This window comes from Leptosomus discolor, chromosome Z, assembly GCF_034619465.1.
Source record: "Leptosomus discolor isolate bLepDis1 chromosome Z, bLepDis1.hap2, whole genome shotgun sequence".
Taxonomy (NCBI): domain Eukaryota; kingdom Metazoa; phylum Chordata; class Aves; order Leptosomiformes; family Leptosomidae; genus Leptosomus; species Leptosomus discolor.
Window position 1 is genome coordinate 39158797 of NC_141419.1, and position 19885 is coordinate 39178681.

Consider the following 19885-nt stretch of genomic DNA (forward strand, 5'->3'; position numbering starts at 1 on the left):
TACTTTGAAAAAGAGCTAACCATTTCTCCAAGCTAATATTTCTGTATGTGAACTATACAGATACTTCCCACCCCAAGCTTTTGAAGTGTTTTACAGTGCTGAAAACCGATCCATTTCCTGCATGATGTTTTGCATTAAAGATTTATTTTTAGCTGATGTCACTAACTGTTAAACAAATAGAAGTTGCACACACCTTAATCTAAATTTAAAAAAAATGTGTAAGCTTTGTGTATTATTCATGGTACAGTTTTGCCTAAAGCTGATGTAAATTATAACCCTATTCCCACAGTAACATAGATTAGCTGTAAAGCAATACACATAACTTCTAACTTCCTTCCAAATGCACTCTGCCAGGAGTTGAAGAATCATGGGTCCATCCAATTTGTTACACGCTAACGTAACTGGCATCAATGCATTTTAAAGTACTCGAACTTCTGTCCCTTCATATTCAAAGGCACTGGTTCAGTGCAGTTTTTGCGTTAACAGACATGTAATCATTCATATAGCCTAGTTATAACTGATGAAAAAAACATTTTAAGTACTCTGAAATTTAAATGTAATGAAAGATAGGTGCATTTGCATATTCCACTCCTACATCTCTGGCATCAGCAGTAAGGAGAGTACTATGTACACTTGCATTCACTTCTGATTATCCAATAAGGTTAAGGGGAAATCTGTTCCAAATAAGAAAATGCTTTTCATAATTCAGGTGTGCCATATCAGTCCTTATGCATAGTATCTCTGAGTAGATCATGAATAATGGAGTAAGTATGCAACCAGTTTTCCTTCACATTTATGGTCAGGAATTGAGAACAGTCACAGTCTCTGTTGGCATTCTTCATCTTAATCACATGAAACAATCCCTTAAAAGCCAACTGTGAAATGTTCATTAAAAAGCATTTTAGTTCTTTAACTTATTAATTTTCTAATAGACATTCCCTGTATTGCAGTCTTTCAGCACTAACATTTAAGCTGGTTGACTCAGGCCAGAAGCCTGTTATCTAGCCTAATTTTAACTATTCTAGTTTAGTCATCTAGTCTAATTCAACTTAATCTAGTCAAATACCTGATACAAATCAACAGAAACATTTACATTATTTTTTCTAAATGGATTTTCCTTAATGCCTCATCTTTTTTCTCCAAAGCAGCAGACTACACTGGAAGACAATAAGCAGCTCACCAGCACTTCTACCCTACCGCAGTGTTCCCTAACACCTTGTTAAAACCTCTGAGTTCTTCACATTAAAATTTTCATGTGAGAGATGCCAGTCATTTTCTTGTTGTTAAAGAGTGTAATTTTTTTTGAAGTATTAAAAGCTGCTTATCATATTGAAAATCATACCACTCAAGGTCAGAGTGCACGTAATCTGTTGAATAAAAGTACAGCAATTTTGTAGAAGTTGAAGAGCTTCATAGAGTTGAGACTCACCTTTCAAGTCTGTAGATAACATTATGGACAATCCCAAAACAGGGGAAATCTAATTCTAGATAATACCATCCAGAAGTCTACGACACTGACAGCACACAACTGGGCACTAGCATGTCATTCAGGACTTTCCATGACAAATTAAAAAAAAAAAAAAAAAAAAGGATTAAACCATCATTTATTAATTGAAAATGGGGTTCTACTGCTAAGTGTCCAGAGATTTATTTCCTTCTTGGAAGCACACCTAGTAACACACATAGTACAACCAGCTACATAGCCCATGCATCTTTGGCCTGTCAAAGAAGGCTTTTAAAAAGCCCTTACTTGCTCAGTTAATTTTGAAGTAAAACAAAGCTGATGTTCTCCTAACACATACCTACTTTTTTTCCTAAAATCATACTCTTGTTACAAACAATCATTACTTCTCCTAACCCCTAAGCAGACAAGGGTATAATAAAACAAGACATTATTTTGTTACCATCACTTTGTGAATAGATTATCCCAGTATCATATCCTCTCACCTGCCAAATTCCATTTTGCTCCACTGGTATCTTTCCAAATAATGATGCAAAGATCTTTTCCCTGGTCTATTGCTTCAGCATATCCTTTTGTGCATCTCTCCAGTGATTTCATCATTTCCGTCAGCCACTCTTCATCTATTTGTTCCCAGTTGTAATTCACCATTGCCTATCACGACCCACCCAATTTATGCCTCCTTGTCTCCTTCCTGCCGAGTGAGAGAGGACAGCAATTGCCTACCCTTCTCAGCTCCCACAGTCCACTTCTGAAACTTCCAAAACAAGCAACTCCATATTTCTTTCTTTCTGTCAGGAAGGAGGGATCACAATATACACTCCATTATAATCTTCTAAATCCCTCTTTTCTTGGCAAAGATGACAATGTGAGGAGACTATTACATCACACTGCCCAGTTCTGTTTCTTTGCTTGCCCATGCCCACCTAGGCAACAGTCTTATTTTAAGAATGTGAGCACAGAATTTAACTCAGCTGCGGTTGAAGATTTAATATATTGTTGCCTGCCTTGGTGAATACTGTCCAGCTGCAAAATTATTATTAAAATGTATTGGCAAACAGCCTTCAGATTACTGTTTCCACTCCTGTTGCCATGAATCAAGAGCACATGTAAATTCCACTGAGTGTCCATGTCCTCAGATAGGACTAGGAAGCGTATTTTAGTGTTTGCATAACAAAACGGGGTCCTTATCCATACCTTGGGCTCTGAGGCATTGTGGTTATAACACAGTAAACACTGTTGTCACCGCCCATGGAAATGCCCTCCACATGTTTCCTGCTCTGTGTCAAGCTGCCCTTTGCACGTCAGCTCTATGCTTCTTACATTCATTAGATATACTGAGACAATTAAGCAACTGAGTTTTGGTTGTTTTGTGCAGGTTTTTTTAATTACAGAAATTAAATAGCAAACATTCTTAATGAAAGTTGCCCAGACCTGTAAGACACAAATTTATCATCTAAAAACTGCAAATCCTGCAAAAAATAAGATGATAATATGGTAGAGAAAAAGAAATTATTAGCATGGAGGAAAACTCTTATCAGTCCGTTTTGCAAGAAAGCAGAAAAGGGTACACTGAAAATCCATGACAATAGTAGCACTGAGGAACAAAGGGCTCTGAAAGCAACATGATTCTGCCTTTGACAAATTATAACCCTCTGAAAGGCATATGGTGTAATTTTTGGAAATTCTGAATGCTTCCTGTGCTGTGCTCTCTGTTTGTACTCCTGAATGGTTATCTTGTAAACAGTATAGAAAAACATAATGCTTCAGATGATCTGTAGTACCTTAGGCCTGGCAGTAAAGAGCTCTGCTTGTGAGAATCAGAAGACATTGGGAAGTTTAATGCTTAACATCCTTCTGGGACACAATATCTAGCCCACACAGCAGAAAAAGACATTTATCAATTAATTGCCTCCAGCTCTGGAGTAGTGACAATGTAGAGACAGCCTGGATGGCTGCTTCTCTGCTAAGCACTTTGGAGGGACACAGTGACCCTGCAAACCCAGGAAGAGTGTTACAGCTGCACTGTGATCAATGCAAGCTTCATCTCCTCTCTCTGCAAAGTGGGAGAGGCTCAGGAGGCAGGCAGTAAGTATGAATGATAATTAATTTTTCCACATTACACATAGCAATGTACATTCTCATTCATGAGCTCTGCAGCAGACAAGTTCCTGTTCAGCGCAAGACACTCCATCCCACACAGTCACCTGAGGAACAAAATGCTTCTTATGAATCTCAGGGAAGATGTTCCCACATGAATGGACATACATATAGATAGGGAAAAGAACTAGTGTTTCTACCGCAGATTTGGGAAATTTGTAGTCATTCTTGCAGAACATATAAAGTGCTCCAAATTAAACAGCTTCCATTACAGCCTCTCTCCCAACAGCAGCTTTTAACCTTAAAATCCAGATATACACCTCTCAGGGTGCCCTATAGGAGCACTATAAATAAAGATTTGGGCATGAATGGTCCCACTACAACCACAAAAAATCATGGAAAGCATTTCTTATTTCTGTGAGGGACTGGACCACATCAGCCAAGCCCATTTGCCAGGAGCAGCCCTGACTATCAACATGGGTCACGGCAGCCCGACTTCAGGCATTTTCAATCCCATACTGGAAACCAGTAAACCTGGACTCCACTACTGCTCAGTCTGGCTAAACATTCATATACCCCTGTTTAATTTTTTACCAGCTACTGCTGGGCTCTAACTGCCAAACACTTCACCAAAACTCTAAACCACACAGACCAAGACGGACAGAAAGCAACAGGTGATTTGTACCTGCACAGACTCTCATACTCTCTTGGGGATAAAGGCAGTCACTTAACATACAACTTTACCATTTCTGTTGCAACATTTTATTAATTGCCTGACTGTCAGGGAGCTGTTCCAGAATTTGCTTAATAAAATTTCTCGTGCCAGCTAAGCCATGAGATGTGCCTACTGCACAAAAATCAGAGTTTGGAACATTTTTCAGTCACTTAACAGTAAGCACGTCACGTGTCAAATTTGTGGTACCTCTACATAAAGAACAAAATTAGACTGCCAACATACGCTCCATGATACTTGAGCCATTAACGAGGTGAAGGATGTCATCAATATTACAGCAGATCTAGCACCAGTTAAAGTGAATCTGCATAGATGAAGGAGCAATCACTAAGGCTTTACAGACTCACTTTCCTCCAGAGTGTCAAAAATCCTTCCGACGTGCCCTCAAGTACTGGAGTTTGGTTTTGATCTTTGATTTAGCTGAAAGATGTGTAAAAGCAGGCACAACACTATCCATTGACTAAGTGCCTGAGACAGCCCTGTGTGTTGTTTATTCCAGTGAGTGCATAAAATACCTTGCGGTCATGAAACGTGCCAGAATGGTATTTACTTTGAACAGAAATATACAATTATCTTGTTCATAAAGCAGAAACCTCTCTCTTGGCAAGAAAACACATCTCATGACATTTCTGCAAAGAAATAGTGCTAAAGGAATCCCAGTGCATCTTTCAGAGGACAGTACTTTCCGGTTTATTTCCCTCTTTTAACTGTTCTGTTTCAGGAATGTATGGGAAAGGCTACATAGTTCAAAATGAGGAAAACAATATTCTGTAGAAGACAATCCAATTTTAATTCCAAAGCAATATAAAATCTGTATGGACACAATAGAAAACCAGAATTTGTTAAACTGGCTTCCCCCTGGATTCATAACCTTTCTTCATCATTCAGCCTGCAGAATAAAACACTCCGAATCCTCCTCCAGCAAACATTTTGGTTTCTGCGTAAGCAGTGAATCCTCTGGAGACAGAGGAGACAGAGAGAGGTTAGAAAATGCAATTCCTTCTGTATCTCTCAGAGAAGTGCCAAACATTATGTAAGGCACAAACCAGCTCTGCAGGTTCACCATGAACATAGCTCTTCTTGTCTTCTCTGAGTACTGCCAAGTCAGCAAATTAGGAATTTCAAAAACGATTTAAATGTCACCATGCCTACCTGCTTGTTCTTTAAAAAAACATAAAGTAGGAGAGTGGGGGAAAAAACACTTTGATGCAGTGAACTGAAAAAAAGAATCTCAACAGATTACCTGTGTGGCCAAGACTGAAAGCAAAGAAATTTGTTTCATAAAGAAAAAGGGTAATACAAATAATACTGAGGTATTCTGAGACAGGCAGCAAGTAAGAGAACCACAGAGGTCAGTTTAGGGCAGAATAGGAGCAAGGACAGCACAGGCAGAACTAGTAACCTGCCTAGACATCAGGAAGAACATATTACTTCTTGGGCCATACCTGCCAACATCTGGTAGAGTTTTCGTCTTTCTTGGAGTACTGCTGAAACACATCTTGGCTAAGCATGAGGGCACGAAAACTGCTATTAGAAATCACTGCCCTCAAGCTGACCAAAAGCCCCAGATGTGGATGGTGGGGAGAAGAAGAAAGAAGGCAAAGGCACCTAAATTCACATTTACATCTTCCCTTTTATTTCCTAATCAATAAAAGACACAGCTAGTCAGAGCTCTTAAAAGCAAGTTATTGGAAATGCATCAAATGCAACAAAAGATCTCCATCCTCAGAACACCAAGCTTTATATAGAAAAACAGAAAAGGAAATACAGCTCTCTTGCAGGTTTTGGATTACAATGATAGCTCTGATGACAAAGCAACAACAGCATAAATATTCACAGAGTAAAAAAGAACTGTAAAAAGGCAGATGTTGGAGCTATGAATAAAGAAGCATTCATTTTTTGTCTATTTTTTCAGGACAGAAGATATCCACTGAACCTCATGTCAGAAAACTGTGTATCATTTCCTGTAAACAAGACAGGATGACTAAATAAATTCTAGCACCAAAAAAAAAATTAAATTAAAAGATGTGAATATTCATACCGAAGAGTATGTTAGCGGTGCTAAGAGTGTTAACAGGAAATTCAACTAAGGAGGAAGGGAGGTTTAGTTTTCAAAAATTACTTGTTTCCTCATGCTGTGTGAAAACTTATGCAGGACATAGAAACATTTCCATTATTCCTGAACCGTTCCAGTATCATTCAGAATTTTACATAACAATGCAAATATAAAGAATGGGCAAAAATCTACACTATAAAGACTGCAAGTGCTGGATTATTTTAAAATTTAAATTTTAAACATTTAAAAAATAATCTTTAAATATTTAAAAATTTAAAATCTCAATTTAAAAATATGTAATATCTGTTTCAAAAAAAAATGTAATATGAGTTGAGAAGGGTCAGCCTAGCAGACCATGAAAATAAAGACTATTCTGATTTTAAAATCAATGAAAAGACATTAAATTGGTAAGAATAAATTAGCTAATAAGCAAGAAGGTGAAGAAGTTTCTAAGGTACAACTTGTTTGTTATAAAACCTGATCGTCATTAATTGCAGTTAGCAAAACAAAGACGTACAAACAATTAGGATACTGTAAAAGCCTTACAATTACACAGACCATTGTTACAGGATGTATACAAACACAGAGATATACACGTTACCCTGTGCAGAGAGTATGTTACCAAAGCAACAAAATTGTAACAAGTGAGTCAAGATAATTTGTTGAGCCAGTAAACTATAAAAGATTTTTAAAAAAAATTTAAAAAAAAATAAAGAAAACCCACCACCAAAACACAGCATGAAACTTCAAAAACCAGTACTTCTGGTAACCACTGCCTAAAGACTAACTCCAGATCATCATTAAAATTATGACCGAAAAAAGCCCCCCAGGGAAAAAAAAAAAGTCAATGAGACAAAAGTAAGCAATGGTTAGTATGAATCTATAACAATTCTTTGAACATTTTCTGTGAAATAATGGCAGCAGTCAGCAAACCAGGGAATGATGTTTATCAATAGATGCAAGTTTTGTAATGTGTGCAACAGTGTATCGCCCCACTTCCAAAAAAAAACAAGTGGAAATCATATCTTAGAAGTGCCATGAATAAAAACACTGCAAAAATGACTGAAAATCGTCTGGAGGAGTGAAGATGAGTGGAGAAAGAGAGATGCAACTGATGAGTCAGATGATGTCCTCAGAAGGATATTGCAGAAGCCTAGGTTTAGGCGTGGTATTGGTATCTTCGTCTACGATGGAAAAGGCAGTAAGCTAAGAGTTGCTGAAAGGCAGAAGTAGAAATCAAAACCAACGGGTCTTTAGAGCAGAATTACAACTCATATTTCCCCTCCTGCCGCAATCTAACCCAGTCCCCTGTAGTTCTTCACAAGCTGCACAAGCCTCTAACAGAGTAGGGGGATGGCAAGTTGTTTACACAAACGGAACTGCAACAGAGCTCATCCCTTGACACCTTCAAGCAAATGTGAAGTAAAAAATAAGAAGGGAAACAGATTAGATTAGTAAAGATTACCTTAGCAGTTGGGATCATAAATTTATGAACTACATGTTCTTTCACTAGAAAGAGCTTCAAAATAATAGAATAAAACACAAAAAAAGTTGCAAACACCAGAAGAGTGTAGTCAATACTTCCATCTTCTCTGCAATGTACCACATAACTGCTGAAGCCTTTACACAACTGGAGTCTTGCTTTCTTCCCCAGCATCCAACTCCTGGAATTTCTTCTTCTACAATAGTATTTTCCCTCTCTTTACATAAGGTAAAACTCAGGTCAACTACATGAATTACTGTGTGAGATCTCATCATCACAACATAAATTAAGCATTCCCTCCTTGTGTTTTCCCTGAAATCACACCATAAACTCTTCTGGGCAAGGTACAAACCAGCCTCTGATTCTCAAGAAGCTACAGGATGAAGATTGCGACTTACCTGGTACGTGTAATACATACACAAAAACTAACCAGAATTGTCCTGAACACATTGTCCTGAAACTCTCTAGATTATTGTTAATTTTTCATGTTTAGATGCACCGCTCTTTTTTGCTTTAATGCCCATGAGCCAGCAGCATCATTTGTTTCGGGGACTGATGATTCCTGCTCAAGCCTTCTTCATTCTGGTAGCTGTAAAATACCAAGCGCCAGAAGGTTTGAGAAAACTAATTCAGATATCCTGGAAACATGAGTGGATTGTCCCATCAAAACAGAAAAGCCTCTCTGGATCTGCACCTAGCAACTGGCCGAGGCACCGTGAGCTGCTGAAGTGATTTCAGGTGATCAGCTGAGTTTGCACACTGAATCACTCACGGCACCATCTGTAAAAGCCTATGCTGCTTCCTCCCTTTTCCCAGGACGGAGCCAAAGAAAGCACACAGAGCCGGAACAAGCAGGGTCAGTGTGTTGGTGTACTCCACCTATTGGCACACTGAATGTCTCGAGATAAATCCTTGAAGTCAGGCTGGCACTGCACAGCTTCAGAGTTCAATTCCCACCACGAGTAACTGTCCCATCTAACACAAGAACAACTATCCCTTTCCAACTGCAAAGTATTTGTCTTTGCTAGCCAATTTTAAAGTAACAGGGTGAAAGTGAAGGATCAGCTGTCTTTTACTCTGAAAAGCCTAAAGAAATAGGATTAAAAGTATGTTCTGTAGCATCTCTGTGGCATGCATAACACTCCATAGAGCATCTCATCTGCATTTCTGCAGCTGCTCTTCCAAGAAATAACCACGTCTCATTTCTCACTCCACTATAGGGCTTGGAGGTTTTGTCTGTAAAAATAAAAACAAAAGAAAAAAAACACCACCAACTGATGTCCTGATCCTGCAGAGTACTTTTGTACTAGACTGTTGCTAAGAGCATTCAGGAAAAAAAAAAAAAAAATCAAGAATCTGTCATCCCAGAAGAGATTACAGGTTCAAATCCAAGATTACAGCTACAGATCTTGAACACAGCTATTTCGTAAGCACCTACTAAAATCAGTGCTACTCCTAGTTTGAACTACCACCACCTGTTTAAAATGCTCCACACAATACTTCAGATTTTCCACTTAGAAGGACAGTGTTATGAACACAGTTACCATTTCACATGTTTTAGTACCAGAACTACAAAATATATCTTTAGTCATTCAAGAAATCTTTTTTTTTTCTTTCTCTTTTTGAAAAGAGAGATTGCATCTATACTAAGACTACTAAAGCCCTCCAAGTATTTTGGGGTGCTGAAATACAGCACCAATGCTAGCGAACTGTTAGGGCATTGCCTGACAAAAATCCAGTCTGTGCCAATTAACATTCTTGCCGACCAGTTCCCAGGCATCGCCTGGCAGATAGAAGGGTCCAGGAACCATTCCCAAAAAGCAGTTCACACGCAGACACTCTGTTTTGCAGACAAAAACGTTTGACTAGCCTCCATGCCTGGAAACAATACAAATATATCCTTACACTCCGAACTTTGTGCACCAATTTCCACAGGATTTCACCATTAACTTGAAATTGTTTGTGATGGCTTTTTGGTCTCTTTATATTTAATAAATTATTAAGTCCTGTTGTAAATTCCTCTGATACGGTTCAGGTTTGGGGGGATGAGGGGATTGTTTGTTTGTTTTCATTTTGCAATCTCATTTCTTTTTTGCTTCTGTTGAAGTTACGTGAAAGACCAAAAAAGCGAGCACACAGACTGACTGCATCAAAACATCAGTGTTGTCAGAAACACACAAAATTATCTTTGCAACATGCGCCCTTTTATAGTAAGTTTATGTATTACAACATCAGGACAAGAAATGGCCAGGAGCAAATCTTGATTTTTGGTAGGCATTTTTTTAAAGCATAATTCTCTTCCAAAGAGAGTTGCTATGGGGAAAATATCATTGCGAGACAGTATGTCTGCAAGGAGCAAAAATCTTTAATCCAGACTGTTTACTTCTTCCTAGAGTTTAAGTAAACAAGGGAAAAATAATATTTTTAATGAAGATGTTGACTCTAACATACTTCCAAAGGAAGCCTTTACAGAGCAATGATTTTGCAGCCACTTAATACTTAGGTTTCTTACCACAAATATCTCAAATGAACAGATTTCCAGTCATTGCACTAATTATGTTTGTTTGCAAACCCTTCTGCTGAAAGAGAACTCACAGTGTGTAGCCCATTCTTTCTCATTTCTGGCTATGAGCAACTTTGAGAAATTTTACACATATACTTAGCCTTATACACATTGGTATGATACATTTTATCTCAAGTTTCCAGCATTACTTTCAGTCAAGGGAAACTTTTCCTCTAAATGTAACAGCACTGGAGCATCAGTGTTCACTCTTCATCCCTGAGTCCTCCTTAATCAAGTTTCTCAGTAACTCCCATGAACAGCAACAATGAATAGGATGATTATTGTTGACACTTGGCCTGCTACTGCCATAATTAACCATGAGGTGGACAACAACGTCTATCTTGACAGCACACTACAATGGCAAGAGCTGGTTATCAACATACCTCCATCAAAAATGGCACGTTAAACCCTGAAAAGAGGAAAACAGGAATACTTTTATGAACCGGAAAGGATAAAATAAACTGACAGGGGAGAAGTGAGGAAAGAAAAGACTGTTTGAGGCTTTTTTTTAGCTTTTAGTTTTATGCCAGAAAGAAAAAGATTTAGTATTAATTTAATTACTGCTGAATTATTACAATTATGTTTTCACTATCGGACAGGGAACTAAAACAGTGAAAACAAGGTAACCCAATAGGAAGAAAAAGATGATTCGTAAGGTCTAAAAATGGTGTCTGAGAAAGTAAGGTTAGTGAGAAAAATTAGGCTGTATTTAAGCAAACAAGGAATGAAGCAACAGACAAGCAGCCTGAACTGAAGGAAGAACTATGAGGAGATATTTTCCATATGCAGCAGGGAAAGACACAGCAGAACTCGTCTAGTGACAGCTTGACTTTAACAGAAAAAGGAAAGAAAGATTATCTGGACATTATGAACCTTGCCAACAGGCTGATATTATCCACATTGGGGAGTGGAGGGGGAGTGCAAAAAGAGAGAAGATGAAGACAGGCATTTTCAGTATGTTTGATTTAATAAGCCAAAATACTCAGAAGGACAGAAACCTGTGCTACAGAAATCATGCATTTTATCACAGAAAGAATCACTCTCCAGTCCTCCCAACTCACCTGCTTTTTTTGAGGGAGAAGAGAAAAATTAGCTGCCCTTTCTCTCATTCTTTAACCTAAGTGTTTAGACCTTGAGTTTCTAATGTACTGTCTGTTCCAGGTGACAAGCAACAACCACACAGGCAAAATCCAGACTTCCTATTTCACCTTCCCATAGAAAAGATACTAATCTCTTTTGTTAAAGGTAATTTCAGGAGCATTGATATACCTTATTAAATCATTCCTGACTTATACAGAAAATTCAACCTAGGCAAATACAACCAAAAAGTGAAATACAGTAATTCCTCATCAATGACTCATTTTGGCTCTGGTCTTAGGCCAATTAATTCTGCCAAATGATCGCTTCTCGGCTGCCTCCTATATTAGATCCATATCAGTGCACTGAAGATGCCGAGACAGACCAGAGCATCTCAAGGTGCAAGAAGACTAAGCCTCATGAGGTGCCGCAAGCCCTTTCAAGCTGAAAGAGTATACGAAGCTCCTGCAAGCAGAAAGCACCCTGTATCTCCCAGGAGCCACTTTCTACCTCATAGGATCAAACCAACAATTTGCAGTTTGGAGATCTAAGCTTTGCTGCATTGTATTATTGATTTTCCAGTTGTCTTTTTTTATTACTACAGCTCCACCCCTACTGTTCAGCCACTGTCCAAACATGCATGACAATTAAGAATGTAAAAATCTTTATTCAAAGGTGTAAGAAAAATGAAAGATGGGTAAAAATGAAAAGATTATACTTACACTTTAAATCATTAACTATCCTTTTGGCTTGTCCCTGTTAACTAGATAACTTTGTCTAAGGACATCTTCATTTTTCATATCTTTTTCCTCGACACTGCAGCACCAGGCCTCACCAATATATTAAAATACATATCATCTACATTGTTTGTATTTACATGTTCATCTTCAACCCTTCAACCTTCAACCCTTAAGCACATATGTAAGTTCACCCACCTTTGTTTACTAGCAACCAAAACATGAATTACAATGCCAATTGTAATACACAGGAAACAGAGAGTTAAAATGAAAGGCAAGATCATCATCTTTAGGAAAGAGAATTTCCAGATTCTGTTCATTAATCAGGCAACATAAAGTGTGGAAAAAAAAATAATTCAACATCATTAATAAGTTTTATCCAATACAAAAGCAGTTCAGCTGCAGTTTAGTATATATTGGATAAAATCCTGCATAAGCCAACTTTGTAAGTATTTTCACTGAAGAATAACAAGAACAACAGAGTTTGTGAATTGGTAGCAACACGCAAACATTACACACATATATGTGCCTTTCTCCTACCAGAGATACAGAAACCAATATTAAGCAAATACTGAGCTTCACAAATGTTTACCAAAATCCATCAAGACAATTAATTTCTTAATTTGTAATGAGGACTTTCAACACCTTAGTAACTTTTTGGTAGCACTTTCTACCCCTTGTTTCCTTTTCAGCCATGGAAGAAGCTAAGAGCACATCCGGAAGCGTTATTAAAAAGAAAACACATTACTGCAGATTTAATCGAACACACAAAATGACAACAGAGGTAGCTTTAACCCATAGGCTTAGCTTAATTAGAGAGGCTTCTCATCTGCAACTCTTGCCAAGAGTACATGTTGTAATGGTACAATTAGAAGCTCAAGCATGAAGTTAGGAATACAAGTTCTAGTATGCAGTTTCCATAGAACATGGCACAGAGTCCATCCTAACTTGCATCCCCTTCTTATCTCGTCTTACTATTTTGAACCGTTACAGCATCATCCCAGCAGCTCAAGGCGCTTGCTGGTTACGGTTCTGACATCGCTTACGGGATAAATATAAATTCACTAAATCTCCTGCCTGCTGTCTACATAATCCCTTAACCTTTCCCTTTCCACAGCTATGGTTCTCTGCCGCCTTCTCAACTCTGGCCTCTCTGTGCTTTTCATTCTCATGCTGCCTTCCCTTTCCCACTTATTTTTCCAAATCATCAACATTCAGGATATCTTCACAGTGAGATTCATGGTCACTACTCTTTTACCTCACAGACTGCTTCAGCATGTTGTTGTGGTTTTTACACTTTGTCAAGGGATGGGAATTTTGAAGAGAGTTCTTTAGTTAGCAGATTTCTTTTAAATTTAGCATCTGCATGCGAGACAGAGACCTAGCAGAAAATATTAAGCAAGAAGGCAAGTTTCCAGTTGTCAATGTGCAACAAAAAGAACTAGACAAGACAGTGTATGTCATACTTAAAAGGAGAAAAAAAACCCACAGCCTCAGGCTAGTAAATTATTAGCCAAACTACAGGTAGAAGTATTCAAACTGCACAGAAACTGCTCTTGAATTAAGATTAAAAGGATATGAGGCCATCTTACACTGTCAGACCAGCAGCAGCAGAAAGAAATGAGCCTTCTCGGATTTTGTCACCCTTATTTTTACTTATGCAAAAAAAAGGCAAAAGGTCTAAGAACAGACCACGAGTAAACCAAAGCTTTGCTCTGCTTGTTTTCTTCCTGATTTCTAAACCAGTTTTAAAAAATTACATCTCCTTCTTGTTCAAATGCTGGACACACACAGAAATTCAAGTTTGCTCTTTTAAATGACAGTCAAATAATTATTTAGATACATTTAAAAAAAAAATCAGTACTGTAGCAAGGTGATATTTTTGGGGTTATCCATAAGATTTTTGTCTGGGAAAGCTCATACAAAGCAAAATCTGTGTCATTATAAAGGCCCTATTACTACACAATTTTACATATTACACAAAAAGATGCAGTCATACCGTATTTTTACAAATAAACACACAGACAGCAAAGTTCACTACTGTCAATAATAAGCTTCAGCTGAGAGAAAAGCCTCATTCATGCAAGCCTTAACTCCAGTTTTGCTCAGCTGGACCTGAACAGCTCAAGGAGTAAAGTACAACTTTATTAATCAATTTAAAAATTAAGTAATACATTAAATGTAGCGTTTTTCTAGAATGAGCTTATAATTTTGTATTAACCTCGTATAGAGAAATAAATGTAGAGTTATAATGGTTACTAATACACACTTACTCATATTTTTAAAAAAAATTAAAGGAACAGTACCAATAGTCACTTCAGTTAAACAAGGTATATTGAAACCCATGCCTTATTCAAAACATGCCAGTGGCACCACTGAACCCAAAGTGTACTTACTATTCAATAACAAACAGTCTACCATAACAGGACATTGATGGTTTACTTTAGTCACAACTGAAACATGCCAAATTAATCTTATAGAACAAAAATAAATAAATAAAAAAATCTATACTATTTAAGATGTTTAGGCTATTGTTACTAAAAGGTTAATTAGATGCATGAAATTATTGCATGAAGCTTGCAAAAACGAGAGTAATGTGCTCTTTTGTCAATGACTCAGAAAGTAAGTATCTCATTAGTATCTCCATAAAGGAGGTCTTCCTGCTGCTCCATACATATTTCCCATAGTTTTGAAGACCTATTTCCCCCACTGCCCTCTTTCAAGCCTTGGTTCTGTGCCTTATCAGGCAGGCTTCACAAACAGGTCACATCTCTCTTTTGCACATGGAAACGGACAGTGGCCACTGGCCCTTCAGGCTGATTTTTTGTAACCTTTCCATTTTAGCTGTGCCACTACAACTTCACCCTACTGCTGCTGTAAGACTGCTTGACATACAGGTCCCAGAGGGGCTTCACAAACAAACAAAAAACATGGGAAAATAAATGTCATCACAAGAATTAGTTAAGCATCCCTCAGGCTGCAGCCCCTTTTAGTGTCTTTTACCACTTCGGCTAATTTGCAGTCATGAATTCCCTCAGATGAGGAGGATGACACACTGAATCCCGACCTTTGAGCTTCAAACCTAGCCTTGAGCAACTTGGTGACCTACATGGCAGCTGCACAGCTCGATAACTAGTTAGCTGAAGTCTGCAAATGCATGATTCATCTCTCATTCTCCCCACACCACCAGTTACTGGACTGTTTGCTATAAAACATGGTTTCCAAAAGCAGGCTCCATTAGCCTGTTGGCTTGTTGAAACAATGCTTTCAAAGAACTTTAATAGTAAAAAGAAAAATTTGTTTTATTTTCCTGACTAAACACTGTGAAATTTACACAGAGAGAAAAAAAAATACACATATATATGCATCACCTAAATACATATGCTACTGCTTACTTTTTGTAACACTACCTCCCGAAATTTCGGCTAAGTAACACAAAATTCTGGTTGCACATTTTGCAGGGCCAAAGATCTACAGTGCATCTACCAATATTTTAATTAGCAGGCATCTCTGCACTTAAGTGGTACTGGAGCCCTCTGATGCTAGCCCATGTGTGCAAGCCAGCTGTTGAAAAGATATACTTGAAAAAGTAGGGTTTGGCAAAACTTAGTCCACTAAAATGCAGCAAACCATCAGCTACATACATTACCATCCCGACTAGATGCATATCTCCCCTCCTTTCCCCCCAAAAACGCACAGCCAGAATTTCAGTCATCACCGTTCTTTACTGTATCCCATGTTCTTAAGAGACTCTGTTGGCATTTCTGTGTTGTACAAATAGGCTTTCTTATCCTCTTAATGACCAAAACACAGCTGTCCAACATATTCCAGCTAGCACAACCCTGGCATCTCTGCTGTTAACCCAGCAGCACATCATCTGTGCTATTTCATCCTGCTGAAAATGCACCAATATGCATATACACAACTAACTCGTATTTTTTTTTCCATTCAAAAATAAAACCGTAGCATTGTGAAAGCTCCTAGCAATTTTTGTCCATATTATGAAGTTCAAATACAGATCTGACAGAGAGGTTAAGAAAAAAAATGTTGAGTGCTTTAGGATTTGTCAGCCTAGTGTCCTAACAGCTATGCACATACAAGAGGATAAATAAATTATACAGCTAAATTATATCTCCCCTGTATACACAGTAATAGGTAAGGGGTAGCTATCTATAGATAGGATTAAGCAGTTTGAAGCGGGTGAAAAGTGAAGCAGGAAAGAGTGAAAGGTAAGTCAGAACTATGAAATGTAATCATTAATTGCATGCTTCTGTTGAAGTGACCAAGAGCGAAGTAGTTCCTCATACTACGATCTGCATTTACATGTTTAGAATTTCAGTACCTTAAAATCCTAGGGGGAAAAAAAAAAAAAAAAAAAAAAAAAAACAACCCAGGAGCCATTCCCACCTTTTAAATATTTTTGCTTAATATGCAGATTCAGGAAAACAAGTTCTAGATCCATCTATGATAGAATTCAAATTTCAAGTTTACCCTTAGAACTATAATAGTCAAAACATTTTCAACTGTGGCATAAAACACTTTTCCCCTGCATGCATTACGTGTGGAATGAGCCACAACGATGTAATACGATTCAAATGGTTCTGAGATCCTTACCTCACCTTGCACCATGTAACATCTAAAGTAATGACTGTTTTTTTCTACCTTGTGGGCATCAAAGGGCATACTCTTAGCATGTGTAAATCTGTTGAACCCTGTAAATCTACAGAGCTGTAATGACACAATCTCAGATTCTGACTTTAAACTCACCATTGTTTAAAGAAACTAATTTGTAAAGATGCCAAGTAAGTTATGCAAAGCTTGCTTTAAGCTCGAAGAAAATAATCTGAAGGCCATTCTGCTTCTTACCCATTAAAGCTACAATCTCACAACCACACTATTCATTAACAAGAGCTCTCCAATGATACAGGTACATGAGGTATCAATAATTTCCTGTTACTTCCAGGCTACATGGTTTTTGAGTGTACACAAGTACAGACTGGGACAGCAGTGGCTGGAGAGCAGCCCTGCAGAAACGGATCTGGGGGTGCTGGTGGACAGCAGGCTCAATAGGAGTCAGCAGTGTGCCCTGGCAGCCAGGAGGGCAAACCGCATCCTGGGGTGCACCAAACACAACACAACCAGCCGGTCAAGAGAGGTGATTATCCCGCTGTGTTCAGTGTTGGTGCAGCCTCACCTTGAGCACTGTGTGCAGTTCTGGGCCTCACAATTTAGGACGGATGTGAAAGTCCTTGAACGTGTCCAGAGGAGGGCAACAGAGCTGGTGGAAGGGCTGGAAGGCATGTCCTGTGAGGAGCTCCTGAGGACTCTGGGTTTGCCTAGTTTGGAGAGAAGGAGGCTGAGGGGCGACCTCATTGCTCTCTACAGCTGCCTGAGGAGGGGAAGGGGAGAGAGAGTTGCTGAGTTCTTCTCCCTGAGATCCAGTGCCAGGGCGCGTGGGAATTGTTCAAATCTGCACCAGGGGAGGTTTAGCCTTTACAGTAGGAAACATTTCTTTACTGCCAGGGTGGCCAAATACTGGAACAGGCTTTCTAGAGTGGTGGTCGCTGCCCCAAGCCTGTTGGTGTTTAAGAGGCATTTGGACAGTGCACTTCATAACATGCTTTAACTTTTGGTCAGCCCTGAAGTGGTCAGGCAATTGGACTAGATGATTGTTGTAGGTCCCTTCCAACTGAAACTATTCTATTGTAGTATTACATGGCTCCACTGGAACTAGTAACAAACATATTTTGATCCAAGCAAAAATGTAGCTTCCTTCTCATGTCACTTGATTTTTTTTCAGCCATAGTTGGCCTTTGTACAAGATCACCAACTTGATTTAAGGCTGTGGATATTTCATACTGCCAGAGAGTCAGAAGGACCAAGTGTGAGCAACAAACAACTTCCTAAAAAAACACTCACATCTTCCAGTCTGGTTGCCAAGTTTATATCAGTGATTCTGTGAACGCCATGGAAATTTCAGAGTAACTCAGTTTCTAACACTTGCAGTTTAAGAATCTATAAGACTTCCATAACGCATGAGTTTGGGCGTTGTTAGGACACCTAAACTACCCCTGCTTTCATGCACTACAAACATCGCTGCTCCACCAGAAATTCAAAGACTCCTTACCCTTAGCCCCCTCATCCTTATTACTTGAAGGAGTAAAAAGGGACTAAGTAATGAGGAAGAGGGACTACAACAAAGTTGCTTTCTTTGCAACCGCACAGCTACTGTAACTGAAAAACCTTCTTTAAGTTATCTTTTGCCGTAAACGAAGAGGAGCGGGGGGGAGGGGGCGCGGCACTTCATTTCGAACTCTGCCCACTATCTCAGAAACAGCGTTTACTGACACGGCACGCCGCGGGCCTTGCTCCCACGGCAGGGCTTTCCCGGCACCGGAGAGCAGGTCCTCCCTGCGCACACCGCCTCCGCAGCGAGAAGCGCCCACCCGGGCGCGCCGCTACCGCGCCGCGGGACGGGGAAGGCGCCGCCGGCGTCTCCCCTCCTCGCCCGGGCCACCGCTCTCCCGGGGGCGCCGCAGCCCAGGGGGCTCCTCCTGCCCGCGGGGATGCCGTGCCGGGGGTGCCTGGGCACGGCGGACCCCGCGGCTCCAGCAGCGGCCGGGCGGGCTCCGTGCCGTGCTGTGGCACCGCCGTGGCGCAGCGCCGGGAGGCGGCGGGGAAGCCGCGGCTGCCCGCGCCGCAGGTGCGCGGAGCTCCGCGCAGGGCAACGGGGCGTGGGGGGACCTCCTGCCGCGGCCGCGCCGAGTCGCCGCCCAGGCCCTGCGACCGGCTCCGCGCCGAGAACCCGCCGCCCGAGCCCCGGCCCGGCTGTGCGCCCCCGAGCCGGGGTGCCGCTGACAGCCGAGCCGCCCCGCCGCCGCCCCTCTCCCCGCCGGCACCTGGATGTGACAGGAGATCTCGGAGTCGTCCAGCAGCCGCACGGTGCATTTCATCTCCGGGCTCAGCGACCTGATGCTGGAGCTCCGGAACCGGATCATCCCGGCAGCTCGCACGCCGCCGCCACCGCCGCCGCCCCGCAGGCAGCCGCAGGGGGCCAGCCTGCAGCGGCGCCCGGCCGACCGCGGCACGGCACTGCACGGCGCGGCACGGCACGGCACGGCGCGGCACGGCGGCGGCGCCGCCCCTCAGCCCCGCGGCGCCCCGCCGCCGCCCGCCATCCGCCCGCCCGCCGTGGCTGGGGCCGCCGCTGCGTCAGGCTGCGCGCCGCTCGCCGGCCTCAGCATCCTCCTGCGCCCGCCCCCGGCCCGGCCCGGCACGGCACGGCACGGCACGGCCGGCGGGGGCACCTCTCCGCCCTCACCTGCTCCCCCCGCTCCTCCCCGCCACCGACCCTGGCCGGGCTCCCTGCCGGGCTGCGCTCCGTCGGGCGGGGGAGAACAGGCGGCCCCGAGAGGGAAATGGTCAGCGCGTTTGTCGGACCGAACAAACCCCGCCACAGGCGCGCTTCGCCTGGTTCTGAGCGCACCTGAGCGACTGGTGCTCGGGTGGGAGTGCCCGGTGCCCCGCCAAGGGGAGAGTGGAGTCCCCACGCTGCCTGCCTGCCCAGGGCGTGGGTCTCCGGGGTACCCCGACGCAGCCCGACGCAGGACGAAGACTCTGTGAAGTACAATTTTTTCTTTTTTTTTTCGCTAAATACATTTCAAAATTTACCAAAGA

General features: G+C 41.2%; 1 protein-coding gene across 1 annotated transcript in view; it reads right to left on the reverse strand.

The window, feature by feature from the left end:
* The window catches only part of FRMD3 (FERM domain containing 3), a 130845-nt gene extending 111639 nt beyond the window's left edge, over nt 1–19206 (reverse strand). Inside the window, exon 1 of the mRNA XM_086479381.1 lies at nt 19108–19206. Within this exon, the coding sequence (XP_086335507.1) occupies nt 19108–19206 (99 nt within the window). The remainder of the gene's footprint in view (nt 1–19107) is intronic.
* Nucleotides 19207–19885: the final 679 nt, after the last annotated feature.